The sequence below is a fragment of the Sminthopsis crassicaudata genome, chromosome 3 (genome assembly GCF_048593235.1).
Source record: "Sminthopsis crassicaudata isolate SCR6 chromosome 3, ASM4859323v1, whole genome shotgun sequence".
Taxonomy (NCBI): domain Eukaryota; kingdom Metazoa; phylum Chordata; class Mammalia; order Dasyuromorphia; family Dasyuridae; genus Sminthopsis; species Sminthopsis crassicaudata.
Window position 1 is genome coordinate 88,331,270 of NC_133619.1, and position 25,971 is coordinate 88,357,240.

At 34.7% G+C, this 25,971-nt stretch overlaps 1 protein-coding gene across 1 annotated transcript in view; it reads left to right on the top strand.

Moving 5' to 3' along the window:
- Positions 1-25,971, top strand: part of VWA8 (von Willebrand factor A domain containing 8) — a 413,374-nt gene that overhangs the window by 272,365 nt on the left and 115,038 nt on the right. The window contains exons 33-36 of the mRNA XM_074299190.1: positions 1,784-1,893; positions 2,751-2,905; positions 9,770-9,965; positions 18,103-18,184. Of these exons, the coding sequence (XP_074155291.1) occupies positions 1,784-1,893; positions 2,751-2,905; positions 9,770-9,965; positions 18,103-18,184 (543 nt within the window). The remainder of the gene's footprint in view (positions 1-1,783; positions 1,894-2,750; positions 2,906-9,769; positions 9,966-18,102; positions 18,185-25,971) is intronic.

The following is a 25,971-nucleotide window of genomic DNA, read 5'->3' on the forward strand; positions in this document are numbered from 1 at the left end:
CCTTTCTTTGGAAGTGCTTATATTTTGCCATCACTTCTACTGGACCATGAATGGTTTGACCAAAGGGGCTTGTCAGGACTGCTGAGTGCAGGGTTTAGGCACCCTTGCAGTTTTGTCAGTAGTGACTTACACCTCTGCACTCCCTGGTTTATAGACTTTCACCACCCTCCAAAAAAGACATGTGAAGGTAGCTTGCCATGGTACATTGTGCAATTGATGCTCTCCCCAACAAGGCCAACGGAATCACAGTGGTGATACCTTCTATTCCTAGGCAGATCCCAGAAGGGGGGACAGATTCCCAATCATTAGATGAGCCAGCAAAAAGAATAAAAGTCAGAGACTCTGGTGATGAGGGTAGTTACCATTTATAATTGTCACAGTTTTGGTCTATACCACCTCTTTTAAGGTAGTGGCACTCAAGTCATTGCCATATTTTATATCCTTTTCCAAGCCTCTTACATACTTTCTGTTTATCCTACAGAATATCCCAAAATCTGAGTACAGATTTAAAGTACTGAAGCCTGAACTAAAATTTTTGTGTCACTCTGTGAGTAATAGATAGATAGAATCAGACAGACAGAAATATATACATCCACATCTCTATGCCTACATTTGTGTGTGTGTGTATTCATGTGTTTCTTTATATATACCCACATATTTATGTATATATACAGAATATCCCAAAAGTCTAAGTTATAGTTTAAGACATTTAAGTTTAAATAAGACTTTTAGGTCATCCTGTTTACACAAGTTTTAGCTCAATTCAAGCTTTAAGAAATTTTAACTACACTGAAACTTTTGAGACACCCTGGATGGTATGATTATAGGATGAAGAAGAAATATAAAACAACAATCTGTGTGAAAGCATACAATGTTAACTAAAAGTCAAAAAAGCTGGTGTTATTTTGGGTCTATATTTGTGATGTCATTCATATAGGGGACTCCCAATAAGAGAATTCCTTCCACCAATCCACTGTATTATAATTTAGAAAATTGCCTGGTTGGTCCTGAGAAAGTTAAATGACAGCCAATATATGTTAGTCAAAACTTAAATCCAAGTTACCTTATTTCTAAGCCAGTTCTCCAACCTCTATCCAACACTGCCTGTCTCTCATCACTGCCTTAGTTGCATTTTAAAAGACACAGTATCCAAAATGAACAAAGATGTCACTCATGTTATCAAATCTCAAATACCACGTTGAGTTGTAAGAACTACATTTTAGGGAGGAAAGTTAGAGAAAGTAAGAGCCTCAAATCCTTGCTAGACTAGGATAGATCTAAGGACCTGAGAAAATTTAGCCCAGAGAAGAGAAGATTGGGGGGAAGAAGGGAAAAGAAAGAAGAGGGAAAAGCTGGCTTTAAATAATTTGAAGGATAAATATTCTTCATATGTGAAAGAGGGATTAGGCCCCTTCCAGTTGCCCTTATAGAACAGAATCCTGGAGCAATAGTGTATATACAGCAGAAAATTTTCAGATTAGAAGAAAACATCTTTTTAATCATTCAAGATACCCAAATGTGTTGCCTCTGTAATAGTGAACTTCCTCTCACCTGTTAAGGCTATTGTAGAAAAAGCTTGTGTACAGATGTCAATTGGCCTAAATGGCTATTCCAGCTTTAAGGTTCTATGATTTTGTAGAGGTTTTAAATATAAGAGGAAGAGTGACTTGGAATATGAAAGCAAATTATTTTCTCTCAGGCTCTCCTCAGGTTTTTGGGTTTTTTTTTTTAAAGGAAGACTTTATATAAATCAGGTCTAGCTGTATATTATCACTGTTTACAGGAAATTCCTTTTAGCTAAGCCTGGACATGTGGAATCCAAAGAAAAAGGAGTTTGCCAGTTGCATATATTGAAAGAAGAGCCAGTGAGCACAGGATTTGGAGTTATAAATGGTAAATGTTTTGTATATGTCTGTTTAAATATGTTTATATCTGCTTGTTGTGGGTGTTTGCATACATACTATTCTCAGTTGTCATTTAATAGTCATTGTTTGATAAGAAAATGGACTAACTTAATAAATTAAAGAATTTGAAGCAGTTGTGTTTCGTTTGATTATAAATCAGATTCACATTTTAGTGAGAACTGGCATTGTTTTTTGTTTTACAAATAATAACTCATATTTCTGTAGTACTCCTGAAATTGTAAATGTTTTTACACGCATTCTCTTAGTTGAGAATTGCAACATCTTTTCAGTTAGGTAGGAGAGGTATTACATCAGAAAGAAACTGAGATTTGGAAAAGTGCTCATTTGCCAAAAGTCACAATCTATCACTAGACAAGCAGAAAAATTTTTAATACAAGAGCTGTGTGTTTGTGTTTGATTGTTTCTATTAAGCTTCTGTTAAATACTAATAGTAGTAACTTACCAAATGTTGAATGGTTGATGGCCTTATCAATTCAGTTGCTTTTATTTTATAATAATTCTCGAAAAATGTCATGCTTCTGCCTGTGTAGTATATGTCAGTTTGGTATCTTCTGTAGAGTGCAATTGTTGACACTATTTAATAAGATTGATATGTTTCAAGCCTACTTGAAATGATTTTGGAAAAATATCTGAAGTTATAAACAACAAATAATAGAAACATAGTCAAATGTAAGGTTTGTATTCCTATCTCTTTGTTCTTAACCCTGGGAGAGAATGTGTTAGTGATTAGGGGGAAAGAAAGGCAAAAAGCAAATAACTTTTATTAACTTGTATTTTTTTCAGGAGAATGTGCAACTAATATGCCATTTTAATTTCTTACTTCAGAATCAGAACTCAGTATACCACATAAAATTTCAAGCAACCAACTATCATCAGAAAATCTAAGTTTAGCTGTTGGACAAAAGATTGCTTCTCCTAACCGGATTCTCTCTGATGAACATAGTTATGCTACTGTACTTGTTGGTTTCCCAGATCTCATGGTAAGCAACAAGATAATATCATTGTTGATATAACATGTTTCTTCAGTGACTTAATTTATAATAAAATTGTAATATGTGATGATAAAAACTTGTATGATGATGAAAAATAATAATAATTTTTCAGTAAAGCATTTAGAACAAATATATGTCTCAAAATAACTCACCAGTAACCCACTTAACTCTTTACATTTTAAAGTATTATATTTCTTGGTCTTTTATCATAATATTTAAATGTCATATAGGTTTATATGTATTATATATTTCAATATATACAATTTATACAATAATATATTGTATTATTTCTAGTCTAGAAGAAGAATAAATTAGGAGAAAATGAGAGAAAAAAGAATTCATCAAACTCTTAATGTGTCAAACACTTGGTTAAACTGTAGTGATAAAAATACAAAAGCAAAGCAACCCTTGCCCTCTCAAGGAGTTTCTATTCTAGGGAGAAAATAATACATATAAGAGAGTTCAGCTGTAGATGAGGTAGTAATGCTCCAAAGTCCTCAGGATGGCCATTGCTAACAAATTACCACTGCCAAGGCTAGACACAATTTCACTGACTTAGAGTAGCCATATTTTCCCCTCAACTGGCTGGAAAACAAATGGGGGAAAAAAAAAAAAAGGAGAGAAATACACAGATCTCGCATTCTATAGGAGTCTGTATAAGAAAAAGTAAACATTCAGGCTCCCTGCAGTGTGTGTGTGTGTGTGTGTGTGTTGTGTGAGCGCGTATGTGTGTGTCTGATTTGGGGTTGTTCAGTTGTTTCAGCAATATCCAACTTTTTGCGACCCCTTTTGGAGTTTTCTCAGAAAAGATACTGGAGTGGTGGGCCATCTCCTTCTTCATCTCATTTTACAGAGGAGAAAACCAAGGCAAACAGGGTCTAATGACTTGCCCAGCATCAGACCACTAAGTATCCGAGGCCAGATTTGAATTCGATGAGGAGTCCCCCTGAGTGAGCCCAGGCCTTTTTCCATCGCTCCCTGTAGCTGCCGCGAGTGTGTTAGGTGGTCTAAAAGCTTCTCTGGAGAAGATAGCAGTCTACAGGCTGGACTCTTCCAACAGTCCCGTCCAAACAACATTGAAGTAATGCCTCAAATATAATTTGAGGCCAATAAAAGATCAGAGGGAGACATCTTTCCAGCTTCAGAAAACTTCGGATGTCTGCAGGGAAACTCCCTAACACCTGGGTGGGCTCAGGCCCCGAGCGTGGCTTGAGCATCTGCAGTGGGCCTTGCAGGTGTCCTCGGCGGCAGGAGCAGCAGCCCAGACACTAAGGGGTTCGGACTAGCTAACCAGAAAGAGGCTAGCACCGGGTAAAGCTGGCGCTGAGTCCAGGGTGGGAAGAAGTGCTTATGATCAGTCACAAGGGAGCAAGGCATTTTCCTAGTAAAAAACAGAGTGCAGACCAAGAAAACCACAGCCACCCTTCCGGAGAAAACATCTGCATTGGAAGCAGTGAAAACATGCTGACCACACATACACACACACACACACACACACACACACACACGTCCCTGAACTAGCTCTGAAAACAGCAACACAAAAAAAACCCTGAAGCTTGACACAGCACTTCCCTACTCTGACACGAGCAGAACCCAACTTTAACATAAAGTTCAAAGTGAAGAAGTAGACAGGGGAAATGAGCAATCAACAATAACAGCAAAAGAACCTGATCATAAAAAGCTACAGCAATGGCAGGAAAGAACACAACAAACTTAAGAGAATAACAGTATGAAAACAGCTACAAGCAAAACCTCAAAGAAAAATGCTATTTGAACCCAAGACCAGCAAGAATTCCTGTGTTAAAGAAAGAGATAAGAATTGTAGAGGAAAAGTGAGAAAGGATATGGTAATGATGCAAGAAAATTATGAAAAGAGAATTGTTATTGTTTCTCCTTAGTTCTTAAAGACTATCATAAAATCATGGAGATGATGCCATGACATGCAAGAGATTTGGATTTGAGTGATGGAGGGATATGTAAGATCACCAACTTCACTTTCTCCTCGGGAACCATCTGAGATGAGTGGCCAGATATAGATCAGGATAACTGAAGATGAACCTGGATACAGTTGGATCCCTTGGCCTTTTTAAAGCTAAGGCTTTAACAGGTATCAGTTTGACTGAAGCAACCACCTATTCATTGATTAAGGCTAGGGAAGAAAGAAATGAGTCAAAAAATGTTCTTTTTTACTTAGTCAAAAATATATAAATAAATAAATTAAATTTATTTTAAAAATTAAAAAGGAATCAATCTGGCAGAGGAACATCCTCAGGGTTCTGGCCAAAACAAAGATCAAGTTGGTATGGCCTGGGCCTTTTGTTGGATCCAGAGTGATTTGAGTTTAAGGCTGGTGGAGTAGTGAAGCAGTCCAACCATTCAGGAGAATAAGTTGGAAATATGCCCAAAGGACCACAAAATGGCATATTCTTTGAACCAATAATAGCACTATCTGATCTGTATACTAAAGGTATCAAAAGAAAAGGAAAAAGACCTCCATGTTATAAAATATATACATATATACATATATATATATATCAGCTCTTTTTGTGGTGGCAAAGAATTGGAAATTGAGGCGGGGCTCATCAGTTGGGAAATGGCTGAGCAAATTCTGGTGTATGATTGCAATGCTTGGGCTACAAGCAATGGCTACATTGGGCTATAAGAAATGATCGTTTTATAATTATATTACTATTAATCTCTGGCCTTAGATGTATCTTTATATTTTTTGATTAAGCAGTTCATTTTCCTGTTCAAATTTCCTTCATGTCATTTAGATAAAATGAGAAAGTATCATTTGCAGACAAAGATGTGAGTCTTATTCATAATGTGGTTATCTGAAATGCCCTGAAATGTTAATGCAATTGTCTTAATGAGTCAGTTTACTTCATTGTATAACCTAATCTAATAATTTGAAATGCAAAACTTAAATAATAATATTGGTTTTGAGGTTTTGTCACATGCTTTCCTCAGTTGCATGAATTATCAAATAAAAGACAGCTGCTATGGTATCACATAACAGAGACTGGAACATTTCCTTGTAATATAGTATCTACTGTGGTTTTGACTATATTAAAGGAATAATTACATGTTTTGGGGTCTTTTGGTTTTTGGTTTTTTTTGCAAAGCTTATTGATATCAGTAGGGAGGCTACTTTTGTCTTTCTAAAGATGGATATAGAGAAACTTAGCTTTCTGCTATAGGAGTTAATATATACATATGTCTTAATATGCCCTAGAATAAAAGTTCTCAATCTGTGATCCATGATTCCATGAATAAATTTCAAGGGATCCATGAACTTGAATGGAAAAATTATTTCCTTATTTTCAGTAACAACTTCTAACTTAACTTTAACACTTTTTTCAGTTATAATTCTTAAAAAGGGTCCAAAGAAATCCATGACATAAAAAAGTTAAGAACTTCTGCCTTAGAGTGTTTCTTTTAGAAATCTTGGAAAATATCATGTGAACATATAAAACTAATCTTACTACTACATGTAATTGGCAACTAGATTGTCTTTGTTTTACTTTATTTTCAAACCTTTCAAAACTTTTTTTTCTTAATGAAATAATAAGGCAATATTAACTTCTTTACTCTGTGTAAAGGTAATGATAAATTTAGATAACACTTTCACATAGTATAGATTATTGTGAAATTGATGAGCTTATTTTTTTAATTATTCATATAATTATTTGTTTAAAATCATAATTCGATTTTGGAAATTTTTTGTCATATCGTACAAAATCACTTTTAACTTCTGTTAAAAGGAAAAGTAAAATAAACTTAAGGCAAAAACTGGTAAATGTGAATAGAATCCCTTTTAATGAGCTTAAGTAGATATCAAAATTATTGTAGCATCTCTAAATCTCATTAAAATGTGATCTTATTTTAATGGCCTGATGATGTAACATTTATTTTTAAAATGTGTTTATGTAGGGTCTAATATACATTACATTTATTAATAAATTAGCAGTTGACTCCTCTCAGATTGCCTAAGATGACCAGAAAAAATAATGATAAATGTTGGAGGGGATGTGGAAAAACTGGGATACTAATACATTGTTGGTGGAGTTGTGAACTAATTCAGCCATTCTGGAGAGCAATTTGGAACTATTCCCAAAAGGCCTCTCAAGAACAGTAAATTGTTTTATGCTGGGGGAAACATGTTAAATTTAAATTAGAAGTTGTTACTGAAAATACCTGAATAGATGAATGTTTTCAATTTATGAAGTAAAGAACACTGGTTACTTTTGTTTTTTAAAATAATTTCAAAAAAATATATCTTGTTGCACATCCGCACCAACAGGTTATTTTGAAAATATCTAATATTATCAATGATAGCATTATATAGAAATTTAAGTCTAGATGCTATATAGAAATGCCATAAAAGTTACCAAAATATTCTTGAATATACTTGTTTTATAGTAATTCAAGATTCTTCACTTTTACCCTGTTATGAGATGTGTAGGTCATCACACTAAAATGCTCTTTTTTTATAAAATGGGATACTATTTGTTAGAATGGAATTCTTCTTGAATATTACACATTTTACCAAGTTTATGTGTTCTTACTGTTGAGGTTGGAAAGGGGACCTTAAAAGTTTGAGGTTTCAGACCAATTCCATGAGGTATCTCAAAAGAATTTGCAGGCTTGAACCCATTTCCTAGTCAAGAAGCAAAGTTTATTGTAATTGTATTGCCATTAAAAGTGGGCTGAAGCCAAAATAAATTATCAAAGTCCTTAGAGAAAGGAGACCCCTTTATTCATTTTTCTATCATTGATATGCTAATTTTATGGCCAAGAAGAGTGATGTCCAGAATTTGGTTATCACTGACCAACAGATTATTTATCTGATAGTCAGCAATGAACTGAGGAGTAGTCTATTCACTGTTATCTCAGAAGTTTCATCTGTGGGACTATCTTGAGGCTAGAAGCTATCTGACTGAGGAGAGGTCTATTCAGAATCAAACAGATTGGACTTGGGAGTTTCCTGAGGCAGACTACAAAGCCAGAAGATTTAGGACTTCTGACTTATTGCTGGAAGAGAAACCCCTCTCAAAATCAGGGGACCTCAAATGCTATATTATATATAATATATATGTATATTTTATATATATTACCATTTAAAAGCTTATCTATGTTACTAATAAATATGTATAAGTAACTCTAAAGACATTTCCATTTGAAGTAATGGTTCCAAAATTTTAGAATTTACAATTCTTCCCCTCAGTTTTCATAAATTAGGAATATATTAAAAACAGGTCCTAAGCTTTGCTACACTATATGAAATGAATTGTCAGGATAAGCATGAGATCCCAGAACTTGATAGCTCTTAATTCAGGATCATGGTTTCTGTGTCTGGACAAATTTTTAGAGCTCCAGCACTTGAGGACCTTCTACATACAGGGAAATGTTTGTGACTACAAAGATTTGGGAACAATTAAGTTGTGTTTATTAATTATTCACCTGCTAAATAAATGTAATTTTCCCCTCTTTTTCTTGAACATATGTGGTTTGAGTGATCATCTAACAAATATGTATTAAACACTAACAATGTACTAATCCCTGTGCTGAGAAAAAAAATCTCTCCTCATAAGCAGCTCATAGCTAACTTTTGTGAAATCTATCATTGGCATATAATTTCCCTTATACAGCTGAGTTAGTTTCGAGGTCTTTAAACAAGGGTTTCTCATACATTTATATTCAAAAATGAACTATAGTCTATACATTTCTCTGTTAATTTTTTTCTCAGAAAATCATGCTTAGAGGCATCTTGATCTTTCCAGTTGCTATGGAAGAATTTAAAATAAAAATATCTATATTTGAGGATTGTGTTTAAGATGGTGGTATGAAAGATTGTAGAAAAACCCCTTTTCTTACATGTGATACAGAAAGATCTAAAAGTAGCATTAACACACACATACACATCAAAGAGAAATTACAATTAGTACCTTCTTCCAACGTATGATGATACAAAAAGAGAGAAGATTTTCTATCCACCAGAGAAGCAATTGTCATTGTAAGTAAACCAGCCTAAAGCCTACCAGCAGTTACAGTAGACACAGTCCAGGAATGCCTGAAATCTGTAGAAATCCTTAACCAAGGGAAAGGAATCCCTGAGGGAGAACATGGAGAAGCCTCATTAGATTTGGAAACCCACTAGTGTCTGAGTCTGATCTGAGTTACCTCAAAGGACTTTGAATCTTGAAGTGATCTGTACTACAGTACTGATTACTTTGGGAATCTGGTTACGCTGTGATGAGTATCCCTAGCAAAAAGCCATAGCAATCTGACCTGAGATGGTCCAAAGAGCCAGAAGGCAGCAACATTCTGAGCCAAAATGATCAGATGGGCCTGAAACTTGCCAGCTCTCTGAGCATCAAAGGAGGTCAAATTCAGGAGGAATTCAGGCCCAAGAAATATATGGATTTGATTTGTTTATATTCATTTATTAAAAGTGAGGATTTTTTTTAATTGCTTAGATTTAGAGAAGATAAAGTAATAGTGATGCTCTCAGAAAAAGAGGAGAGGGGGAATTTCATGGAAGCATTTTTTTTAATGTTATTCAAAGGAAAACATGGACAAGCAGGACAGTTTTGAAACTGATGAATTTTTTTTGTTTTTCCCCTAAAAACTCAATTTGTATATGATAGACATTTGTGATTTCAGGTACAATCCTTTTTTTTCTGTTGTTCTTAAATAGAAATATTTATGTTTACTAGTTTATGGGCTCATAATTATAAAAAATATAAATACAAACATTTTTTCATTATACTTGGAAAATGAGAGTCTATAACTAATATTTAAGTAAGTGCTAAGTAAATTATGTTAACACTAATTGCTTCTCTTTTTTAGTCACCCAGTGAAGTTTATTCCTGGAAGAGACAGTCATCTTTGGGCACAGAGAGTGGATTTACTTCTGATATGTATAAAGGAAAAAATAAATCAGGAAGGCCAAAACAAAGCAATTGTGTGATACTGTTAGATACTAATCAAGTGGTACGAATCTTGCCCCCTGGAGATGTACCTTTAAAAGAAATTTTTCCAAAAGGTAAGAAACTGCCAAATTTGTAACATACCAAAAATGGGTAGTTATTTTGTTTTATTTTGTTTTGGAGGAAGGGATGGTGATATTCAATCCCATGAGCCCTTCATATTAAAAAATGATTAGGATAGGAACTATCCATGGGATTTCATTGATGTAGAAAGATCTCAGATGAAGAAATTCCTTATACCCAATCCACTTAACATCTTCTCTAGTTTTATAATCTTACAGAATTGTCTAGAGAACTGAGTGAGATATTAAGGACCCACTATCACAAAGCCAGTAAGTGGCAGAGGTGGGATTTGTACCCAGACTTTCCTGACTTTGGAGTCAGTTCTCTATTCACTACTTTATACTACCTCTTCTAAAAAAAAAAAAAAAAAAAAAAAAAAAAAAAAAAAAGATACTGTGATAAATTGCAGATGAAGTTGAATTGTTAAAATAAGTTGTTTTAATTATCTAAATAGAATAATAGTTACCTTTCTGTTAGGTCAGCCTGTCTGTGAGTATTTATTAAGTGCCTACTATGCCTCAGGCACTGTGCATAACGTAGGAAAGATTGAAGGAAAGGCCAAAGACAATTCCTGGCCCCAGGGGCTCCTAATCTAACTGGTGAAGCAATATGCTGACAACTACAGTCAAACAAGTTATATACACAATTAATGGAATTGGAAATAATCAAGGGAGGGAAGTGACTCCGATCTCTCCCATTAGAAAGACTTCCTGTAGCAGGAGGGGTTTATTTAGGACTTGAAGAAAGCCAGGGAGAAAGATGAGGGCTGGTGGACATTGCAGACATGGAAAACAGCCAGTAAAAATATCAAAGCCAAAAGATAAAGTCTAGATGATTCCTAAAGATCTCTCCAGCTCTACTATCTAAGAACCTGACAGATCACCTAGAACAATCCTTAACTAAAGAATGAAGCTCTTCAACGATGTCTTGACAAATGGTTACTTGATGACTTCTAATAATGGGAAGTCCCCAGAAACCTTTCTGAACCTCTAAGAGGTGGGAGTTTTGGAATAGAAATCTAATTACTCAAAATTTCTATCAGCTGGTCCAAGTTCTATCCTCTAGGACCAAAAAGAATAAGTCCTAATTCCATGTTTGCAGGAAAACCCTTCTTATACTTAAAACCCATAGTCCTGTGACCTCCTTAGTCTCTAGGCTAAACATCACCAGTTTCCTTAATTTTCTCATGTGCCATGGTTTGGGTGCCCCTCACCCCCCTGCTTACAAATGTTCTTCACCTACACCAGTAGTGCCCAGAACTAAACATAGTACTACTGCCTTAGAACAATCCCCAATCTCTTTTTCAGAGCTCCATGATTCTCTTAATGATACCTCCCAATCCTAAACACTCTCTCTCTCTCTCTCTCTCTCTCTCTCTCTCTCTCTCTCTCTCTCTCTCTCTCACACACACACACACACACACACACACACACACACACACCCAAAATATCTTTTTAATATTAACCTTCTCCCATTAATGCTTACAATTCTTAACCTGGGAATAACATAATATTTTAACTAAACTGCGAGTGATTGAAGGGCAGTGTATGGTCAGCCTAAGTATGTTGTAACATTATAAACATGCAAGTAGAAAATGGATATCAGCAGGAAAGATATGTTCTAAAAAGAAAATGGGAGAATAAGGTAAAATAGATTAAGTAATCCATAATGCTGTCCTGGTCCCCATAGCATGTTAGGAGACCAAGATAAGGGCTTTCAGTGAAAGATCCTTTGAATTATCTTTGAGAAAGCCTGGATTAAAAATCACAAAGAGAAGGCATGGATGGGCTGTAGACTATACTCTTGGAAAAAGGGCCCACCTGAGAGTCACAGATTTTCAAAGAGAACTCAGAGGCTATTTAGTCTAACTGATACCTCAAAAATGACCTCTTTTTCAATACGCCTAAGCAGAGATTGTTTAGTATTGGCTTTTAAAAGCTTTGGGGGAGATGTTCCCCTTGAGCTTCTGTTGTGAGGTAGCCTGTTCCCCATGGGCAAATTTTTTCCTATCAGGAATGTTTTCCTAATGTCAAATTTAAATTTGCTTTGCAGCTTCTACCTATTTTTCCCAACTCTGCCTTCTAGAGATAAGCAGGATATGTATAGACAGTTCTTATGTCCTCTTGAAAGCTTCCTTCAACAGGCTAACCATCTTCATTCCCTCCAACTGACCCAGATATCGCATAACCTTGAGATATTTCAGCATCCTTGTTGTGTCACCCTGCACCTACACACTTTCCAACTTAACATCCTTCCCAAAACGAGCACAATTTTGCTCTTGGTAGATACCTTTCCAGTGGCATCTGGTGACCAACAGCACCATGCAAACTGCCTTTTGTTGTAAATGAACTGATTTGTTTGGTTTATAACTTTCTTTAAATGCCCCCTAGATGCTAAATGCCTTGAGATTTTATATTCTAAAGTCTTTGTCCTTAACACCCAGGATCAGTTGTGTGCTAAAACATTCAGAATAAACTGACAAGAACTTGGCTGATTTGTGGAGGAAATCTGGCCACCATCCTTGTCTTCTTTAGCTCCAACTTATATTCTGTCTTAGGTCAATCATAAAGCTTTCTCCTTTCACATAACTCATTTCCTAAATATTCATGCCATCTGATTTGTTTTCAAACCAGTTAGCATTCATCTTTAATATTTGTCAAATGCTTACCAAAAATAACCTTCAAAACATTTTTAAAGGACTTTGAGGCAGCCAGTCCTGATGTGTTAAGATTTTTTTTTTTTTTTTGGAAATTCATTAAGTGTTTCTTGCTTCTTGAAATAGAGGATATATTCAAAATTGCCTCTTTCCTTCCATTTTATGCCATGAAACTAATTTGTATTTTGACATAGAAGAAACTAACAAAAATGACTATTAAGAAAATTACAGCTACAGTGGCTTTACATTAAGCAGTAATGTAGAAGTACTCATGATGGCCATTCAGCTTCATATTACAACTTATAAAGAAAAAAAAAATCAAATGTGATCTGACAGGTACAAAATGTGGAAATATAAGTAGTTAGACAACCCTAAGTATTCTCACCCTCAACAGCAACTAGTCTAGTTTAATCATCAGACCACACCCTTCCATAAATAATTCAAACTATTTGGGCCACTGAAAGTGTCAAAAGTGATTTATTATGAGCCCTTTGTAGTTCAGACAGGGTTGGCCTACTCTCAGGCAATAAATACTCTCCAATATAGCTCTTGAATTAAAAATCAAAGTAGTGGTGACCCAGGCTGCTGCTTGTCAGGTTTGTATCATTAATTTTTTTCGGGCATATGCCTTTTCTCTTTCAAGTCCCTCTCATTTCCTCCTGCCCAGTACTTGCTTGCTTTCCCAATGCTTCTAACATGTTAACCCTTCTGAGTCTTCCTGACTGGTGATGAGTGCCCCAAGCTTAAATATTTCTTTCCCTTCCTTCCTTTTATCACTTCAAATGAGGGTCATAGGATTGTGAAAGAAATTGGAACCTGAACCCCAGATAGGAGAGATAACTTGCCCACAGACACACAAATATCCTGGAAAGGCCAGACTTTGAACTTTGGTCTTTTAACTCTAAATCCAGCATCCTTTCTATGGCAACACATGACTGTCTTAACTGTAAGATCCTTCTTACTTCTCTGTAACCTTTCTTAGGGAGGTGCCTGGCTAAATAATTTAAGGAACTAATTTATAGTAAGTTTTGGATGGATGATAATGCTTAATGTTACTCCATTCTTCCCTGCTATTTAACACATTTACATTTTATAGCTAACTTCAAGTCTTAACCAAGAGAAGAAGACAGTGTGCTAGGCATCTAGATGAGAAGTTTTTAGAAAAGTTTTTTACTATCCCTCACATTTTATTTTGTGGACAGCTACCTACTCCAAGTGGACATAGAACCAATACCTGGTAGTGACTTTAATACAATTTTGAAATGGATATTTCAATAATGAAGAATTAGTGTTTTGTAACCTTTGTCCCATCATCCTTATACCTTATCACATTGTAATCCTGAATTATTCCCACGTTGTCTTTCTCTTCTGCTCCTCATCACATGCTACTGAATGGACTGGAAGAAAGTCATGCAATCAAGCTGACTGAGTCAAATACCAATTTATATTTTCTAATCTCAGTGGAACTTTCTTTCAAGTAAGGCACTTCTTTTATTCATCCCTAATTTATTATTTATCTCACTTTTCACAAATATTAGTTCTAACCCTTCTCTCCCCCAAATCCTTCCCTACTCTCTTAACTGAGGACCTGGACTTCTACTTTAAAGAGCAACTGTAGGCCATTCACCCTGAGCTGAGCACTCCCTTCTCTCTCCATTGCTAAACCCCTGTCATCATCCCTTCATTTTCTCCTCTAATCAGTAATGAAAAAGGAACTCCTTTCTTCACCAGTCCTTCTCCATGCACCCTTAATTTCATATCCTCCCACCTATTTCAGACCCCACTATCATCTTTATAATCTTCTCTTTGTACCTTCTCCATTCTGCCTAGAAATTTGCCTTTCTTTTCCCAGCCATACTTCAAGAAAAAGTTGCTAAGTGCATTACCTCCACTTCCTCTCCTTTCACATTTGAATTTTGGCTTCCAATCTCATCACACAACTAGAACAGCTTTCTCCAAAACTACTATTGATTTAATTGGCAAATGCAATGTATTTTTTTTTCATTCTTCCTCCTTGAATTCACTGTAGCATCTGACATTGCTTAGCACCTGCTCTTTCTGGATACTTTCTCCTCTCTGGATTTTCCTGCCATTACTCTCATATGGTTATCCTGATACCCTTTCACAGTCACCTTGTTAGATATTATGTGTGTCTTGCCCCCTTACTACACTTGTTATCCCATGGCTCTAAGCAGGGCCTTCTCATCACACTCTGTGTTCTGCCACTTGATGGCTTCTCTACTCAGATCTGTGTAATCTACATAAGATCTATATACAACCCTAATCATTCTCATGAATTCTGAACTCACACTAATTACTGCCTATTGGACATTTCAAACTGAATGTACTTAAGTATCTTAAACTCAATATGTTAAAAAAAAAAAAAAAGTTATTATCTTTCTACCCCTAAAGTCACCCACATTCTGAACTTCCCTATTTCTGTCAGGGATATTACCATCTACTCAGTCACCCTAGCCTGCAACCTCAGTGTCTTTATTCACTCCTCACTCTCCTTCCCTCCATATATCCAGTAATTTGCCAGATCTTGTCATTTTTTTTATCTATAGCACTTCAAAGCTTCTATCACTCTATTGACAAATATTTAAGTACTTCCTGAGTGCCAGGCACTATATATGTTGGGTGCTGGGTAGCCAGAGATAAAAATGAAATGGCTTTGACTTCATAGAGTTCACATTTGTCATTCTGCTGGAGGAAATAACATATACCTAAGACAATATATGCAAGAGAAATTAAATCTTTGGGAGTTGAACACATGGAAGAAGGAAATGTATGCTGTCCATTCACTTCTCCACTCATGTACCTCCTACCCCACATTAGGCTCCCAAAAGAGCTTCCTGCCTGAAGAATCTCCTCTCAAAACCATCCCCTACTCTGTGGACAAAGTGATTTTCTTTAAGCACACATCAAACCTTGTCATCCCCCGTTCAACAACAACAACTACTCAGTATTACCTCAAGAATCAAATGTCAATTCTCTTTGATATTTAAAGTCCTTCACAATGTTGCCCTCCTCTGCCGGTCCACCTTATGTATCACGTCCCTTCATGCATTCTGCTGTCCTTCTTACTGTTTCTCATACATACACACCTCCTCTCTGCCCCTCCTCTCTCCTTCACCTTACAGACTTATAAAGTTAGAAGCAGAAGGGAAAGTGAGAGATCAAGTCCAACCCTTCCTTTTATAGATGAAGAAGCTCGGAGCCACACAGGTTAAGTGCAGAGTCAAAGATCACACATACACTAAGGAGCTTCCTGATGTTTCCAGGATCAAATTAAATCCCTATTTGGCTTTAAAGCCTTTCATCTCCATAAACTTCCCAGTCTTCTTATAACTCGCTCCCCAACATAGATTTTGTATTCAGTGACACTTCCTTCTCTCTCATCCCCCATATATTTTAACTGGCTATTCCCTGAGCCTGGAGCTTCCCCTCCTTATCTCTGCTTCTTGGTTTCCTTAAAGTCTAAGCCAGAGTCCCTTCTGCTAGATGAAGCCTTTCCCGGTCCTCCAACCTTAGTGCCTTCCCTCTGAAATTATCTCCAGTTTACTCTGTTTTAGCTTATTTGGATATAGTTGTTTCCTCCATTAATCTGTGAGCTACTTTAAAAGAGACAATTTTTTCTTTATTATATTTGTATTTATCTCCACCTCTTAGAACAGTTTCAAAACAATTCAAATACATCTTATTACATGAGGAATTTCCTAGTCTCCCAAGATGCTAGAGCATCTCGTCCCTAAGAAATCTCTTTTATGAGCGGAAAGAGACATATATGTGCCAAAATGTTTGTGGCAGCTCTTTTTGTTGTAGCTAGAAACTGGAAGATGAATGGATGTCCATCAGTTGGAGAATGGTTGGGTAAATTGTGGTATATGAAAGTTATGGAATATTATTGCTCAGTAAGAAATGACCAGCAGGAGGAATACAGAGAGGGTTGGAGAGACTTAAATCAACTGATGCTGAGTGAAATGAGCAGAACCAGAAGATCACTGTATACTTCAACAACGATACTGTATGAGGATGTATTCTGATGGAAGTGGAAATCTTCAACATAAAGAAGATCCAACTCACTTCCAGTTGATCAATGATGGACAGAGGTAGATACACCCAGAGAAGAAACACTGGGAGGGGAATGTAAATTGTTAGCACTAATATCTGTCTGCCCAGGTTGCATGTACCTTCGGATTCTAATGTTTATTGTGCAACAAGAAAATGATATTCACACACATGTATTGTACTTAGACTATATTGTAACACATGTAAAATGTATGGTATTGCCTGTCGTCGGGGGGAGGGAATAAGGGAGGGGGGGTAATTTGGAAAAATGAATACAAGGGATAATATTATAAAATATATATATATATAATAAAAAAAAAAAAAGAAATCTCTTTTATTTCTTTTATATATATATTTTATCTCCCCCAATAGATTTTTGAGAGTAAGGACTGCTTTAATTTTGTCTTTGCATCTTTAGTATTTGGCCCAGAGCAGATGTTTAAGAAATTCTTGTGGATTCATTGAGAGCTCTGGAAAACATTTTACCTGCCTTTCCCATCCTCCAAAATTTTACAAACCAAATAAATTTTAGTCTTTTATTACCACATGGTAATTTTGAAGAAGGAGGCAACTTTAAAAGAAAGTTCATAAAAATCTGAAACAAAATTTAACAAGGATAAGGCTTTGAAACGCATTTATTGTATTGTATTGCTTAAAATCAAAATCTCAAACAGAAAAATCTCAGACTCTAAGCTAGTTTATGGCCTAAAGAAGATACACAAAGAAATCAGAGTTTAGGAGGAGCAGCACCCACCAGCAGGCATGCCAGAGAAGCCTGAGCAAATAGCACACATTATGCAAAGTTTATGGCCTTCCCCCCTAGTATATACTCAAATACACACACACACACACACACACACACACACATACACACACACACACACACACGCGCGCTTTAACTATTTTCACTGCAATGACTCCTCACAACTTCAAACTCAGCAAGAAAGAGATAGAAGAGAATATGAATGTTGAAAGCCACACCATACCTTTGCTCCCTTCCTTTCAAAGGAGATGTTTTTGTATGCCTGCCTTGCAGGACCTTAGTTAAGGTCACTAACCAAAAAAGGCAGACAAATTTAGATACAGGAATATTTTCAAATAAAGTGACAATTCTAAAGCTCTGATCTCCTTTTGAAAGATTTGAAAGTCAGTTTCTGACAATAGCCATGATCTAATGTGTTTATATTTGGCAAACTTTTTTCCCAAAGGCGAAATAATCATGAGTGCTTTACCCTTTGGAGTAGACTTGGGTATTATGGCTCATGAAAGAGAATTTAGAGTTCCACTATAGGTTACATTTGACCTCCTTCTACAGGATATGGGGCTTCAAAGGTTATCTTTTTTCATTTCAGTGTTGTACAATAATTTAATACTTTGCTCTTTCAACTGTTATTTATTTGCAGATGTTACTCCTCCATACACATCTGGATATATAGAAGTAACAGATCTTCAATCAAAAAAACTCAGATATGTCCCTATTCCTGGGTAATCAACTTTTACCAGAATTATTATTGCTATACCAGGTCCAAAATGGAAAGCAAATTCATGTTAAATTTTTCTCTCTCTCTTTTCCCTAAGCAATGAGCAACTCATCTCTCAGTGAGTTGTTTTATATTCTCTTGGTATTTTTCATGTCACATTAATGTTTTCTTTTAGATGGTAAAATTTGTCAATTCTTATGCCATTGTAAATCTAACAATTTCCACTTTAAACCTTCACCCCACTTTTCTTTGATTCATCAGCATTTGAAGTAGTACTTCTAATATAGAAAACTCAATGTTATCATGCTAGCTTTATGTGTTAGACTTCAGAAGTGAATTTGGTTATAACACTGGAGCAGAAAAGAGGCATTCATTTTAATATTGTTCAGAGCAATATTCACTTGGGATTTAAACAGGTGGTGGGTATTTTCTTTTTTTTCCTTTTCCTCTCTAAAGGCAAGCAAACACAATGAGGAAGCCAGTTTCATTTCTCAGAACATTTTAGTCAAGTTCCAGGAATATTTAAGTATTGCTCAGATGTAAGAATAGTCTTTTCATTTCATATTATATAATGAATTTACTTTTGGCAACTATTAAGTTTATGAAATATAGTCTAATTTTTAATTTTCTAGGATATGTTTACATCAGAAAAATAAAGTAATTGTACCACAGGCCACTAAGGACCCAGAAAAAATATTCTTTTCCTATATTCTTTTCTAATTAAATCTTCTCTTTCTCAGTTTTTCCCTATAATATTACTAGCAACATTTCCTTTTCTTTTGTTTTTGATTTGTTTTGTGTTGGCGAGACAATCAGGGTTAAGTGATATGCCCAGGATCACATAGCTATTAAGTATCAAGTGTCTGAGATTGGATTTGAACTCAGGTTCTCCTGACTCTAGAGTTGGTGCTCATTCATTGTACCACTGCCTTTTTGTGTGTATCATATGCCATATTTGCTGCTTTTGGAATATCTGGAAGAGCACATTGTGTTTAAGCCATTTCTAGCATCGTAGAAGATTTTAATTATATCTTTCTTCTTTCTTTAATTATACATATAATTTAGATTATTCCTTTCATAAATAAATATTTATTAAGCTCTTATTCTGTGTAGAACATTATGATAAATCTTGGAGGAGATAGAGCGTTTAGAAAAACTGTATTCCTTGTTTTTGTGAAGCTTATAGGTTAGTTGAAGAACTAGATACAAACAGATCATGAGGTATCTTGAAACAGATCATATCCTTGGAAGCGGTAGGGATCTTTGAGCTCCTTAAGTCCACTCTCCTTATTTTGCAGGTAAGAAAATTGAGTATCAGAGAGATAAAATGCCCAAGTTTACATGGATAATAATTGGTATTACCAAGAGGCAAAGCCACAGTTTTTACTCTAAAACCAACAATCTAAAACACCATGTTCTCCCAAACTGCCATAAAGCATGATGTTACATACTAAGTGAATTTAGGGAGTTCCAAAACAAACTGGTATGAAGGAGAAGGTCATTAGTAGAAGGGGAGATCAGGAAATGCTTCTTGGAGATGTCACTCAAGATGAATTTGGAAAAAGAAATGAATACGAATTCAAGAGAAGAAAAGGAGGAAAGATATTCTAGGTATTTTTAAAACTGCAAAAATTATTGGCAACTGTAAAGCCTTATTTGGTATAAATAAGTATAAGGTATAAAATAACTTACTTTGCTGGGAATGTAACATGTGCAAAAGAGAACAGTATGTAAGATGACTGAAAAGGTAAGATAGAACAAGATTAGGGGCTGGGGGAATGCAGGACTCTCAATGAAGGGCAAAGGAACTTTAGCTTTAATAAACAGTAGTAGTGAGCCTTTGAAGGTTCTTGGGTTTGGTTTGGTTTGGTTTCCTGTTAGCAAAGATATGTAATGACTAGATCGATGCATTAAGAACGTATACATTCTTGATTTAACCTTGCATCTCTTGTCATTAAATTTTACATGGACTAACAATACATGTTTTAGTTCAAATGAATGAATTTCAGTTATATTATGAGAAATGCCTAAATATTGACACACGCATATTGAGATTTTTCATTTCATAAGTGTCAATAGAGACAAGGTAGAAAAAGTCAGAATATGACTCTAGACTTCTAAAGCAAGTCAAAAGAAGTGTGGTTTCTCCAGCTTTTTTGAAGTCTTATGAAATTGCCCATGTAAATTTAAATTTCTCCTGTGCTATTATTTAAGAATAGTTGTTACTTACAGCCCTCAATGGTACTCTGTTGAGTACCATACACCTCAATTGTCATTGACAGAACTTCAAGTAACACTTACCCATAAACAAAATAGAATTCATCCCAACTAGCTCTTTATCTCACCATCATCATCCATAGGGTTTTTTTCCCCTTAATATAATCAACAGACTTTCATACATAAGTGAAATCTTATTTTCTATTAAGTTCTACCTTTGTTTTGTCTTACCATAGGAACATTTTTAAATAGTTTAGAATATCACAAGCATGTTATATCCTAGGTCTTTGTAATATTTCTTCCTTTTCCTAAAGTCATCTTCTGAATTATCTCCTTAATGCATCTCACATTGTTACTCTTCTCTCCAACCTGAGAGATGGTAAGAGCAGTGAATCAGAATAGCTTTGATTTATTTCTTTGGTAAATCCTGAGAATATGCCTCATCCTTGAGATATGTTTTTTTAATCAGATAGTAGGTACAAATGAGATATGGTTGTGTTTTCTCTATTTCTATCTTGTCTTAATTAAATGGTAAGATTGTGTCATTCTTTCTCTAAAAAACATCTCCTTTGTCTTCAAGTAAAAAAGCATCAGTTTCCTAAAAACAATTGAGACTAGTAGCTAGACAGTATAAGGAGTTTTTAAATCCACTATTACTCATTACTATGAGGGATTTGTCATAGATGGAAGGAAGTACATTTTTGTTCCTGTGCCAAAGATATGCAAAGTTAACCATATTGTTCTGATGGCATTTTATGTTTTAATACATTTTTATGTAGTTTAAAAACTCCAGTGGTTCTATATCACCCTGGTTTGATTCTTATGCTCAGAGTAACAAAGATACAAGTTGTCTTGAAAATTTAGAGTAGAATTTAATTCTAGTTATTCTTCAGTCTGATCATAATTATACTTCTTAGATAGCTCTATGATCACATTAATGTGGATATCCACTAAACAATCCATAAATATGTCCTCATACTATGTGATTCCTATTCCTTTTTTCCCCTATAAATCCTTTATTGATAAATGGCTATCCATCATTTATCTTTCATTCTTCTATATGATCATCCCTCCTCCTTGTCCATGATGATGTATTTTGGGTGTGTTTCTGCCTTAAAAATTTTCATTGTCATTGATAAAATTCTGCAGCTTATTTATTCTTAGCATATATCTTTCAATTGCCCTTCAGGTCACTTACAATTTTAATTTTTCTGAGATCATTATGTGTCATGATTTTCAGCCTTATAAAATTACTGAACCTCCTTGTGTCAGTATACCACAACACTCTGTCTTGTGGTGTCTTTCCTTATCCCTCCCCCTCATCTAACCCCACTGTGATTTATGGTGTCTCTCCTCTTAGACTACACTCTTATTTTATAGTGCTACCTCCACTCTTAGATTTAGCTTCCCAGATAAGGGCATACCCCAACTTCATGAGGTGTTTTCTTTCATCTGGTAAATGGCAAGTTCCGTTAAGGAAGTAGATAGAAATATCACTAATTAATAAGATATAAAATCCCTCAATCCTGTTTCACATTTACCCATTCCTGGTGTCTATTGTATCTTTATTTTTCTATAATCTCTTCTCCTAAATAAGCCTCCATCTTTCAAAAAGAATGGCCAATGTGAATTGTTCATATGACCAAACCCCAACATTTTATGCTTCTCTTAAAGCACATCACCTGGTGCCATATCATTTGCTACATCAGCCACATCAGTGATATCACTAGATCTCTCAATGGCATTTTAGCATCAGGGCATGGTTTGATCCTCACTCAACCCATGAGCCCTGACCACCCATGTTTCCTATTTGTGTGACTACACAAATATTTACTCTGGTCGTACATGCTATTCAAATGTGTACTTCTCCATATGTTTTCTCCAGGCGTGTACAGCTTTCATACTGATGGTATTTGTATTAGTTAGAAAATGTTATAAGTTTATGGAGGAAATAGTCTTTTTGATATTTTCTTATGGTATTTCACTAAATGTTTTTACTTTCAAAAAAGAGAGAATATTGGTCTTTAAAAATAGATGTCTGCAGCATCAAGCATCCTAAGATTCATTGGATGCATTGCACCTTTTCCCAAAAAGTATCCAGACTGTTCTCTTACTCAGTTCTGAGCACAGATTGGGAACTTTCCAAGTTGGAACTGGAATTAGAATTAGAAAAAGAGATATCTCACTCCCTTCCAAGTATTTGTGATCAAAGGAACATGGAAACAATAACTAATTAATAAGTACATGGTCAATTTTCAGATAAGACATATAGGTTGCTTGAGATAGAATTATGAGAAAATGCTTTGCATCATTCTTTGACTCTGACTGGGCTTGTGCTTAGGTAAAGAGTCTCTAAGCAGCAGGTAGAAGTAATCCAATTTCCTAGTCATGCAGGGCTGGTTCAAACAGTACAGTAGTGTTTTCTCCCTGTTGCCACAATTGAATAAAGTTTTCTCACAAGACAGAAGTTGGACTAGAACCATAATTTAATAGAAATAGAACTGAACTAACTCCAGAATTGAGGCACAAAGTGGAATCAATGTGGTTCACTCCATTTTCACAATTAACCACTTGCTGTCGTAACTCTCTCAGTTCGCTCATAAGTATATAATAATTTCAGAGTGTAACTTGCAAAGCTTTCCTGCTTGTCTGATTCTTGTTAGCCTTCATTCTTTTCTCTTCATGGTACACATTGTCCTATTTCTTTCACTAATTCCCCACCCCAGCAAATTTGAAGAAAAATTCTTACTATAAATTTACCTCATCAAGCAAAACAAATTTCCTCATTGGCCACATCCAAAAAAATATGTATCTTATTCTGTATTGAGTCTGTCACCTGTCTACCAGCAATAGGATGATATACTTCATCATTGGTGCACTGGAATTACGATTGACTGTTGCATTAGTTGGAGATGTTCTTTCAAAGTTGTTTGCCAAATTGTTTCATTATTATATAATTGTTTTGGTTCTTCTCAATTTATTCTGTATCCATTCATACAAATCTCCTCAGGTTTCTCTGAAACTTGTTATAGGTCAATAATATTATAATATATTCATATACCATAATTTGTTTAGCTGTTTCCCAAATTTTAAGCATCTCTTTGGTTTCTCATTCTTTGCTATATCAAAAAAGAGTTGCTACAATATTTGGTACATAATATTTTGCATATTCCTCTTTATATAATATGTTTGGCATATAGCCCTAGAAGTACTAGCTCTGGGTCAAAAGTACAATTTAGTGACTTTGGGGGTTTACATCCAAATTGCTTTCCAGAGTAGGTGGGCCAGTTCCCAGCTCTAAGAATAATTAACTAAACAGGAAAATTATATTTCACTGATTCTCAGACAGTGAATTGATGTCAGTATGTAATATGTACTGAATAGTATATTTTCTCAATATTTGAAGGAAAAAAAATTGATCACTTTATAGGAAATATATTATAAACTGATAATAATTAGGAATGTCAGTATATACCTTATAAATATATTGTATGTCTGCCCCCCTAAAAAAAATCAAGAAAGAAGTTAAGAACCTGAATAACTTTTAGAAAAATACCTATGGTGATTACTGCAAAATGATACCTTTATAGAAATTGATTATATATTAGTTTATTAAGGATTTATTAATAAAAATAGAAAAAAATAAACACATCTTTACTGACTATAGTGCAATAAAATTATATTAAATAAAGGTCCTTTGAAGAATGGATTAAAATTAATTAGAAACTAAATAATACTGAAATACTGGGAAACAATCTGGCAGAAATTAGGTTTATAACAACATTCACATATATATGCCAGGATAAGCTCCAAATAGTTATATGACAGATTTCAAAAGGTTAATCTTAAACAAATTATGAGAGCAAGGAAGAAAATACTTTTCACAACAATAGAAGAAAGAAGGGCTTATGATCAAAGAAGGGCTTCTTGTTGTTCAGCCTTTTCTGTTGTGTTTACCTCTTCGGCATTCTATTCACTGCACCATCTAGCTGCTCTGACCAAAGGATAAAAAAAGGATCAAAGAAGATAAATTTTTACAATTTTGACAAAAGATAAATTTTAATTATATAAATGGAGCCATGTACATACTAGCTAATGTTCTCAGAACCAACTTGGCTTCATCACCCTTTTAGGGCTTTAGGAAATTATTCTGGTTTTTTTGTTTGTTTGTTTGTTTTTTAAGCTTTTTATTTTCAAAACATATGCATGGACAATTTTTCAACATTGACCCTTACAGAACCTTGTGTTCCAAATTTTCCCCTCCTTCTCCCCCCTTCCTCCTCTAGATGGCAAGTAATCCAATATATGTTAAACATGTTAAAATATATGTTAAATCCAATATATGTATTCATATTTATACAATTATCATGCTGCATAAGAAACATCAAATCAGAAAGGGAAAAAATGAGAAAGAAAATAAAATGCAAGCAAACAACAAAAAAGAGTGTGGATCACAACACAGCATTCTATATATCATAAAATCATGGCCTCATTCATCTCATTGTTGGAAAGAGACATGTCTATCAAATTGATCATCATATAATCTTGTTGCCATATATAATAATCTAGGAGGTTACTCTGAGATGTTGAAGCATACTTTCTCCTATACCACCTAAGTTTCTAAAGGAATACATTCAAAACTTAGTTCAGTTCCTATATTACATTGGTACCATCAACTTCATATCCAAAAGTATTATTATTAATTATATTAAATTAAAAAATTTTGCCTAAACAAAATCAATGTACTTAAAATAAGAAGAGAAACAGTGAGGAAAAATCTTTTGAGCAAATTTCCCTGATCTCCAAGGTTTGATATCTATAATATATATTTTAAAACTTATTCAGTCTCATGAGAAAAATAGCAATATCCTAATAAATAAATAGTTAAAAGGTATCCATATGAAAAAATTATTTGAATCATTTGAAATTCACATTAAAACAATTCTGAAGTTCTGCCTTATGTGCAATAAATTAGCAAAAACAATAAAAAGAGAAGTTGAAAATTGTTTGCACTATTGGCAAAATGGTTGAATTGTTCCAACTATTCTTCAAGGTGATATGGAAGCATACCACAAAAGTCACTGTACTATGCATAGTCAATGATCTTTTAATATCATCCTGACCTATAACTTTAAAAATATTTTTAAATTTTTTTTATTGTATCAGAGACCTGAAAACAAAGTGAGTTTTCATCAATTGGAGAAAATTGTTGTATGCCAATATAATGGAGTATTACTGTGTCATAACAAATTATGGTTAGGAGATGGTTTCAGAGAAATCTGGGGCGAGACTTTGTACACCGAGCAGTGAAGTAAATAGAACAAAGTAAATAATTTATATGATAATAACAGTGTAAGAAGAGAAATTTGGAAAAATTTAAGAACTTTGATCAATACCATAACTAACCACAATTCAAGAGTACCAATGATTAAAATATACCACCCATCTTGAGACAGGAAAATGAGAGCTCAAATGCAGAAGGATATGGGCAATGAATTAAATGGTTTTGTGTGAATATGACTATCATTAGAGTTTGGTTTTTCTTCTTTAATTGGGGTTTCATCTTAAGATAGA